General features: G+C 37.9%; 2 protein-coding genes across 6 annotated transcripts in view; one reads left to right on the top strand and one right to left on the bottom strand.

Moving 5' to 3' along the window:
* Positions 1 to 10419, bottom strand: part of LOC127439156 (uncharacterized) — a 73457-nt gene that overhangs the window by 17153 nt on the left and 45885 nt on the right. The gene's annotated exons all lie outside the window — the stretch shown is intronic.
* Positions 1 to 10419, top strand: part of LOC127439155 (CD48 antigen-like) — a 74951-nt gene that overhangs the window by 1680 nt on the left and 62852 nt on the right. For 2 of the 5 annotated variants that reach the window (XR_007896861.1, XM_051695275.1), the window contains exons 3-5: positions 1 to 169; positions 819 to 950; positions 1077 to 1138. The exon at positions 1 to 169 is cut by the window's left edge and continues 116 nt beyond it. The exons of 2 other annotated variants lie outside the window; for them this stretch is intronic. Coding sequence is in view for 2 of the 3 variants with exons in the window: in XM_051695275.1 (XP_051551235.1) it covers positions 1 to 169; positions 819 to 950; positions 1077 to 1126 (351 nt within the window). In the remaining variant the exon portion in view is untranslated. The remainder of the gene's footprint in view (positions 170 to 818; positions 951 to 1076; positions 1139 to 10419) is intronic. One more of the 5 variants, XM_051695272.1, reaches the window with a different exon arrangement.

Here is a 10419-nt window from a genome sequence, read left to right on the forward strand (position 1 = left end):
GGAAACAGTTTATTCTCCTCCATCAGTGTGTCTGATCTCAACAGCAGTCTCTCTCTACATCTGGAGGTGGAATATCAGGAGAACAACATCTACAGCTGTGTGATCAACAATCCCATCAGAAACCAGACTCAACATCTCAACATTAATGAAGTCTGTCAGCTGTGTTCAGGTACAGTATTTGTGTTTATTTACTGAGTTTTGTAAGATGTTGTTACATGACTCTTTTTCCCCACTGTGTGGGACTTCTTCTAATGCTGTGTAATGGCTTTTTGTGAGAATGTTTTATTTTATTTCCGTCATCTGCTGCAACAGTTAGATCCCAGCCCATATTCATTAAACATTCAGTAATTGCCTCCTCAACAAGCGTGTGACGTCACTAATATCCAATGCCATTGGCTCTTGCATGTCTTGTTTTTGAATGAGTTGTGACTGCTGTCACAGAGGAAGATTTTCAGCCATCAAAACCTTCAGTTTCACTGTGATTCTTGTAATAAATTAATGTTACTGTAAATCTTTTGTACTGTTGAGCATTTTTAAGGTTTAGGTGTAGGGGTGGAGTTAGTGCTTAAAATATGAATGTAAGACTGTAACATAACTTAAATTATTGTGACTGTAATTAGTTTTGCCTGTTATGTTTTTAACACTGTTGAAAAGTGATTAGGTTTAGTGTTAATAGACTAAAGTATAATAAAACATATTGTGGTTAAATATGCAATAGGCCTAATATCTGAAGATTTCCAAATCTGTGACAGAATCGTCTGAATGTTTTTATTTACATTAATGACTGTGTCTCTTTATTGTTCCATCACCAAACCAAGAAAGTCCTTCACAACCCCAAAACTTGTCTCTTATGATGCTGATATCTGCTGCTGCTGCTGCTGGAACTCTCTTCATCGCTGCAGTTTTGATGTTCTGCATCTGCAGAAAACACAGAAAAACTGATCAAGAGGGCAAGTGTAAACTACTACTAATACATCTGGAAAAATAATATGTCAACAGACAAAAATGTCGATCTAGTGAAGACGGAGAGCAACTTTGTTTTTGTTTTAACACATCTGTCATTATTTTCAAAACAGATCAGACTCGTACAGAGATTATTTACGCTGATCCAACATACCAAAGATGAACACAGAAATCAGTAAGATCATTTATGGTTTTTGTCTCTCTGTATCATTTACAACAGCAAATCAGATTGACAGTATTTCTGTGTATAATGAATTATCATGCACACTTTCACACACAACACCACCACAGCAGATATATTTATAAAAGCATTAAATGTGTTTTATTCTTCTGTTCTGATGACTTCATGATGGAGAGCCTCATCATTCAATGCTGCAAACACTGATTATCCTCCAATAATACTCATATTTAACTATTAAAACATTTGAATTAATATGATGGATCATTTTACTGGCATGAATAGTACCAGATGAGACTCAACAGAAGAACATTGACATGAATCTGACATTTGTACCAACTCAACGCCCCTGACTAATACCATGTATTATTATAGTAAAACAGGTATTATACTGTGATAAATGTAGAGCTTACACTAAAAACATAAGTAAAAGCAGGAATTATATAAAATTAAAATATAAACATTTATATTTGAATACATAGCATTTAATATAAAATGCAAATCAAATAGACAATTATTAGAAAAATATTTAAGCTTATATATAGTAAAAAAAATTTGTTTCACCTCCTGAGGTTGAAGAGTTTGTCGGAAAAAAGAGAGTTTTGGACCATATTTTCTGTAGCCTATTCATGGAAAGTGTCATTAAATTGAAACAAATCTAAATTTTCTTTTGGCTTATGCATGTGCTTTGATCTATAAAAGCAATAGTACATCTATTATGACAATGAATTGCCATTTGTTAACAACATTAGTTAACATGAACTAACAATGAACAACACTTTTAACATGTTTTTTAATGTTAACTTCAACATTAATTAATACATTTTTAAAATCTAAAGTTGTATTTGTTAACATTAGTTAATGCAATATGAAAAAACATTAACTAACAATAAACGATTGTAATGTTATTAGTTAACAGTAACAAAGCTTAATAAATGCTGTAATAAATATATTGTTCATTGTCAGTTAATGATATCTAATGCATTAACTAATGTTAACAAATGGCACATTATTGTAAAGTGTTACCAAGCAATATTTGTGTTGAATAAAATGATCTTGAATCATTATTAGATGGCCAAAATTAAGGAGCAGATCAAAGAAAAAACAGAAATAACAATAAGAGCAGTTTAAGGTTCAGTGTGCGTTTCTGCTAAAATAAACACTGTTAAACGGTCTCACAAGAAGCTCAAATTTCAGGAGCAAAAGGTGACTGAGCTAAAAACTGTTCGGTTGATTTGACATTTGAATGTGTGAAAAAGACGGACGGACGGACGGACAGACACAGATATATACAGTTGAAGTCAGAAGTTTACATACACTTAGGATGATGTCATTGAAACTTATTTTTTAACAACTCCACAGATTTAATATTAGCAAACTATAGTTTTGGCGGGTCGTTTAGGACATCTACTTTGTGCATGACACAAGTAATTTTTCCAGCAATTGTTTACAGACAGATTGTTTCACTTTTAATTGACTATATCACAATTCCAGTGGGTCAGAAATTTACATACACTAAGTTAACTGTGCCTTTAAGCAGCTTGGCAAATTCCAGAAAATGATGTCAAGCCTTTAGACAATTAGCCAATTGGCTTCTGATAGGAGGTGTACTGAATTGGAGGTGTACCTGTGGATGTATTTTAAGGCCTACCTTCAAACTCAGTGCCTTTTTGCTTGACATCATGGGAGAATCAAAAGAAATCAGCCAAGACCTCAGAAAAAAAAATTGTGGACCTCCACAAGTCTGGTTCATACTTGGGAGCAAATTCCAAATGACTGAAAGTACCACGTTCATCTGTACAAACAATAGTACACAAGCATAAACATCATGGGACCACACAGCCATCATACCGCTCAGGAAGGAAATGCATTCTGTCTCCAAGAGATGAACGTAGTTTGGTGTTTAAAGTGCAAATCAACCCCAGAACAACAGCAAAGCACCTTGTGAAGATGCTGGAGGAAACAGGTAGACAAGTATCTATATCCACAGTAAAACGAGTCCTATATCGACATAACCTGAAAGTCTGCTCAGCAAGGAAGAAGCCACTGCTCCAAAACTGCTATAAAAAAGCCAGACTACAGTTTGCACATGGGGACAAAGATCTTACTTTTTGGAGAAATGTCCTCTTGTTTGTTAAAAACAAAATTTTAACTGTTTGGCCATAATGACCATCGTTACGTTTGGAGGAAAAAGGATGAGGCTTGCAAGCCGAAGAACACCATCCCAACCGTGAAGCATGGGGGTGGCAGCATCATGTTGTGGGGGTGCTTTGCTGCAGGAGGGACTGGTGCACTTCACAAAATAGATGGCATCATGAGGAAGGAAAATTATGTGGATATATTGAAGCAACATCTCAAGACATCAGCCATGAAGTTAAAGCTCGGTCACAAATGGGTCTTCCAAATGGACAATGACCCCAAGCATACCTCCAAAGTTGTGGCAAAATGGCTTAACGACAACGAGGTCAAGATATTGGAGTGTCCATCACAAAACCCTGACCTCAATCCGATAGAAAATTTGTGGTCAGAACTGAAAAAGCGTGTGCGAGCAAGGAGGCCTACAAACCTGACTCAGTTACACCAGTTCTGTCTGGAGGAATGGACCAAAATTCCAGCAACTGATTGTGAGAAGCTTGTGGAAGGATACCCAAAACATTTGACCCAAGTTAAACAATTTAAAGGCAATGCTACCAAATACTAACAAAGTGTATGTAAACTTCTGACCCACTGAGAATGTGATGAAAGAAATAAAAGGTGAAATAAATCATTCTCTCTTCTATTATTCTGACATTTCACATTCTTAAAATAAAGTAGTGATCCTAACTGACCTAAGACAGGGAATGTTTTCTATGATTAATGTTTTCTATGTCAGGAATTGTGAAAAACTGAGTTTAAATGTATTTGGCTAAGGTGTATGTAAACTTCTGGCTTCTGTAGACTGATACAGACAGACAGACAGACAGACAGACGAATGATCAGAATGGCCAAAGATAAAGAGCAGATCAAAGAATAAACAAAAATAACAGTAAGATCAGGTTAAGGTTCAGTGTGCGTTTCTGCTAAAAGTGATATTATATTATAGATTTCAATTCAAATTGGTAAAGCAAGAGTTATATCTAAATTTGGGTCTTCAGGTTTTTGCCCTGGTCATCATGCTGTTGACAGAAAGTATAGTTAGAATTAAACAGTTAGACAGTGTGAACATTAAACAGCTGTATGGTGATGAACTGTATGCTAACAATACACATCACTGATGTCTGATAATGTCTGATAGAAACAGGTTTGACCAACTAAAGCAAAACAAGCACAAACAGAGTGTGGTATTGCTGAAGTACAGAATAATGGTTAAAACTCTTTACGGGTAAAATCGTTACAGCTCTAGATGTATCCGCATGCTGAAATATACACTGTTAAACAGTTCCACAGGAAACTGTGGACTTCCGCTACTAAACTGACAAAAAAAAAAAAAAAGCTGTGAAGATATTTCTGCTGTTGTGAAAATGTGTCTGTGAGAGGAAAGAGAGTAAATGCATCAGTCTAAATTAGAAAATGTAAGTCATAGGTCACAGCTTCTTCTTTAGAAATTTGGCTTTTTAAATTGTGTGTTAAGGGTCAAATATTGTTAAAGCACAACTAAGCGTCTACCAGAAAGCAGCAAAATCAGTTGACAGTAAAATGAGCTGAATTATAAAGTTCACTCAAGCTTGATATTATACTGCTGACAATGAAACGGCCCATTTTACAAGCTGATGATGACTACCACACACCAAACATTTGACAGCAGTGTGTTTAACTACTGAATAAACTGAGAAAAAAAAAAAAAAAAGAAAAAACATTAATGCCATTTTTTTAAAAGCTAAAACAGAAGTAACCAAAAGTTAAAATCATGCCTGTGTTTTTCATAAACATACTTTTAATGGTAATACAATTATGATAAATAAAACAGATTACATTTATTATGAACACATTTAAAAGCAGTGGACTAAAATGGCTAAAAGGAAAATACAAACTGGCATTCCTTAACTATTTATATTTACATTATTTGCAATCGTCCATTTCTAAGAAGGCCACAAATGATATTACCTATGAAAATGAATATGTTACCAGCTACTGGGGGTAATTTACTGCAAATACTGCTAATGTTTGATAATGACTAATGAAGAATGACTGTACTTAATTTAACATCAACCTTTTTAAACTCTTCAAGTGTTTTTATTTATAAAACCATGAGAAGAATGGATCTAGAACATGTCTCAGTAAACATAATCACCATTTGTTTTTTTTAACTCAATCATAAATTAAAATTTGAAGGAATATTTCACCCAAAAATGATATCCCAGATGTGTATGACTTTCATTCTTCTGCAGAACACAAATGAAGATTTTTAGAAGAATATTTCAGCTCTGTAGGTCCATACAATGCAAGCGAATGGTGACCAGAACTTTCAAGCTCCAAAAGTCACATAAAAGCAGCATAAAAGTAGTCCATATGACTCCAGTGGTTTAATCAATAGCTACGTTTACATGCAAACAAACATATGTAAAAAATCCGACTGATAGCTGAATCGGATTGAAAAGCCTTCATGTAAACACCTCAACATCAGAATGAGACGCATTTTTAAAAGTTGCACTTGTATCACTCTTAAAACATGCCGCACATCAACGCATCAAAATTATCAAAAACGTCCATCTATTGCATGTCCATCTAGTGCATGTTTAAAAATAAATAAATACAAAATAGCACAGATGGGTGTAAAAATGGTCCAGGACGCCTTCAAAACAACAGGAAACAGCACAGCTGTGGAGGTCTCTTTTTTTAGAGTTATAACTTGACATTGCGTCTTCTAAAAGCGGCGCAATATCCATTATAACGATCAAAGCCGTTCATCTAGTGCATGTTTATGTAGAAAAACATTTAAATCTAGATAGGTACATGCAAGGACGGATTAAGAACTGAGAGACCCGTGGGCCGATACACCATGGAGGCCCCCATCATGTGTCACGTGACTGTTCACTTTAATACGCTACAGGAAGCTTGCAAGATTTGGTTGGATTTTTCAGATTGACGGAAGAAAAGTTTGGAGCAATATCTTACATTTAATTATGAACCGATCCAAAATCATGTGTTATTAATAGAGATGTGCATGGTATTCAAATATCAAAATCACTATTCAGTTATTCTGCATGTGTTTAGAGGTCTTCAACCCGATCTGAGTCCGACAGTACCCGACAAACCTACAGGTTTTGGGCCAGGTTCAGGTCAGTTTTTCAAGTAGGCTATAGGGCGAGTTACAGACTTTTCACACGTAGGCCATGTAAACACGCACTGGACAGACATCTTTGAACACTGTGCCACAACTCACTATTAAGTTTTTAAAAACTTTAATATTTATAAATGCATCTCAAGACACCTGCATTCTGTTTTACAATTCGTTGTGCAGGACCGTCAAATTTTTTTAGACACTGTAAACGTAAAAACAATTTCAATTATTATTAATGCATCTCGAGACACCTGTGGTCTGTTTCACAATTAGTTGCACTGCATCAAGCTTTTTCAGCACTGGTGTCACAAATCGACATTCTGTTGTAGTTCAGTTTGCAAAGAGGACTTAATGTGACTGTTACACATGATTCCAGATTGTTTATCCACTAGCAAAGTTTCAGCACTTGATAAACGGTGAGCCAATGTTTTTTCCCCCTTTTGCTCTGGTGTGCAGACAGTAATTACACAGATTAAATGCTGAATAATTTAAAAATCAAAGCATCCCGAAGAAGTCCTATAATCCATAGCATTCGTTGCCTCGTGGAAAGTGAACATACCTGGGCAGAATTACACATTTTCCACTGATAAAGAATAGGCCTACTATGTTGCAGGCAGTGACAGAGATTATTTTTGTTCGACTTTAATGTCGAACAAAATGATTTTATTATTTGAAGATCTATTGTATTGTGCTATTTATGCTCATAGCTCACTGTGCACTTTATTCCCCGCTATTTGAGATTGTGTTTGATGCATCCATGGTAATAAACATTCTTTATTCCAGAGACCTGACTCCAGACAAATAACAAAATAACTGTTTGGTTAACCAAACTCTCGCGGTTAACCAAATATTACAAAAGGAATGAGCTTTATTGCCAAGACTTCTCACATACACAAGGAATTTATTTTGGTGATAGGAGAAACAAGTACACAAAGAACCTTACAGTGAGACACAGAATATAAACAAGGTAAGAGTATAAATACATACAAATAATAGGACATGACATAGAATGGCGTATGTACATGTGCAAGTGGTAATGTATGTGCAAGGTAGGGGTATGTACAGTTATTTAATTAAATCTGAGTGGATTTACATATGTACAAGAGATATTTATTTACATTATTGCACTATGGGAGAGTCCTGAGGCAGTTTAATTGTTCATGTAGAAAATGGCCTGAGGGTAGGAACTGTTCTTGTGCCTGGATGTCCTTGTGCTCAGTGCTCTGTAGCGCTGGCCAGAGGGCAACAGTTCAAAGAGGGAGTGGGCAGGGTGTGTGGGGTCCAGAGTGATTCTACCTGCACGTTTCCTCACTCTGGAGACATACAGGTCTTGTAGGGTGGGCAGGGGGGCACCAATAATCCTCTCAGCAGTCCTGACTGTCCGTTGTAGTTTCCTTCTGTCTGATTTGGTGGCTGAAAGGGCACGGAGAGCTGGGTCATTTTGGCTGAGAGAAGATCAGGCATGATGGTATTGAAGGCTGAACTGAAGTCCACAAATAGGATCCTTGTATAAGTCCCAGGTCTGTCGAGGTGCTGCAGGATATAAAGCAGTCCCATGTTGACAGCACCATCCACAAACCTGTTTGCTCGGTAAGCAAACTGAAGGGGGTTCAGCAGGGGTCCGGTGATGTCCTTCAGAAAGGCCAAAACCAGTCTCTCAAACGACTTCATGACCACAGACATGAGAGCGACAGGTCTGTAGTCATTTAGTCCTGTGATTTTGGGTTTTTTGGGGACCTGAATGATGGTGGAGCATAAGAAGCAGCAGGGAACTTCACACTGCTCCACTGATATATGAATTTCTGTGTGAAGATGCGGGCCAGTTGGTCAGAGCAGACTTTCAGACAGGCAGGTGAAACACCATCTGGGCCTGAAGCTTTCCTAGTCTTTTGTTTCCGAAAAACCCGGCACACATCCTTCTCACAGATCACGAGTGCAGATTGAGTAGCAGGAGGGGGGTTCCAGGAGGTGTTTGTGTGTGTGTGAAGTGAAGATCAGTGCGGGGGAAGGGTGTGAATCAGATCTTTTCAAAGCTGCAGTAAAACACATTCAGTTCATCAGCCATTAGTTGACTCTATTGAGCGAGGGGGAGGTGTCATATATAGTACTTGGTAATGCTTTTTAGGCCTTTCCACACAGATGCAGGATTGTTGGCTGAAAACTGTTATTTCAGCTTTTCAGAGTAACTTCTTTTAGCCACTCTGACATCCTCAGTCAATGTGTTCTTAGCCTGGTTGTACAATATTTTATCCCCACTAAAGTAATCATCCTCTTTGAAATGACGAAGCTGTCTGAGTTTTCCTGTAAACCATGGTTTATCGTTATTGAATGATAGAAATGTCCTAGTAGTAATGCACATATCCTTACAGAAACTGATATATGATGTCACAATATCTGTGAGCTTGTCCAGGTCTGTGGCCGCAGTCTCAAAAACACTCCAATCAGTGCATTCAAAGCAGGCTTGTAGTTCCAGCTCTGCTTCATAGGTCCATCTCTTTACAGTCTTTACTACAGGCTTAGCTGATTTTAGTTTTTGCTTGTAGGTCGGGAGAAGATGAAACACACAGTGATCAGAGAGTCCTAAAGCTGCACGTGGAACAGAGCAATATGCATCCTTTAGAGTGGTGTTGCAGTGGTCCAATATATTTGTCTCTGGTGGGGCATGTGATGTGTTGTTTGTATTTTGGCAGTTCACAGGTGAGGTTAGCTTTATTAAAATCTCCCAGAATAATAATAAGTGAGTCCGGGTGTTGTTGCACCGTGTCTGTGATGTGACCAGCCAGCTGTTGCAATGCAGTGTTCATGCATGCTTGTGGCAGGATATAAACATTCACCAGAATAAACTAACAAACTCCTGCAGCAAGTAGAAAGGCTTACAGTTGATGAAAAGTGCTTCTAAATTAGGACAGCACATCCCTCTTTAATGGATGAACTCAGTTTCTGTCTCACCCGCGATGGCGAAAATGCACAACAATCCAATTTGGTTGGACCACAATACAGCAAAACAAATTTGTGATAATTAATACCCTGAGTATTAATAATGAGCTGACATGGCGGTCCGTAAACTGTACAAGCAAAAACCTTGAAACACAAGAATAACACACTATAATATTCTATCTCTGCCCAGACGTAACCTCTTACTTGAATCGCATGAGGATGCAGGTGGAATGTGTTTTCCTCCGTCCTTTAACATTGACCCGGTTCCTTGAGGCTCGTGTGATGACGGGAGGCCGTTTCCTCGCGCTGTCGGCGGGCGGTACGGCTGTTGATTGTCGGCGGGCTGGCGGAGAACTCAGAAATGTCGACTTGATTGAAGATGGAAGAGAAATCTTTAATCTATTCACTTCTGTAGGCCAACGGATGAAGATGCGAATTGCTCGGCGGTCTCCTTCGGATCCGTTAGAGTGTTTGGTTGAACACAGAGTAATCTCAACTCGTCCAGCGAGATGGAGATTGTATGGCTACAGTTTCAAGTCGGACATTACTTCCTTATGCCACGAGGCTGCACCGGAGAGCAGCAAAAAGCTACGTCCGTATTCTGTGAACTAAGTCGCTGGAAGCGAAATCTTTAAGCATTTCAGAATTATTTGAACTCCTGATGATGTCATGTTTGAGGGACGTTCTGTTGTGTGCCACATCCAATAGGAGTTGAGAGTTCGATCCTCCAGTGAGCAAGGCTTCCTGGATTTGTAGTCTGTTTTGAACTCCCTTTGTTTGATTTTGGCGCGATTTTTATCAGTAAAATTTACGCCATGGAATGTGGGGGCTTGAGTTATGTTTTTATGACTGTTAGGCCTGCCTTTGTTTTCTATCTGGACACATGAGGCCCAACAAATGCATGCAGGACTTAAGCATTTTAAAGTCTTCTGTACTGTTGCAAGCATTCTGTCGCTTATATGAATTTAAACCATCAGCTTTGTACACAGCCAGGGTAAACGGCATCTTATCTTTGCGTTTGGCAGTGTTTTGTAAATCAAAGGCTGTTTTTTGTAGTCCTTCAAATAAACGCGCTGCACCT

Source organism: Myxocyprinus asiaticus, chromosome 50, assembly GCF_019703515.2.
Source record: "Myxocyprinus asiaticus isolate MX2 ecotype Aquarium Trade chromosome 50, UBuf_Myxa_2, whole genome shotgun sequence".
Classification (NCBI taxonomy): domain Eukaryota; kingdom Metazoa; phylum Chordata; class Actinopteri; order Cypriniformes; family Catostomidae; genus Myxocyprinus; species Myxocyprinus asiaticus.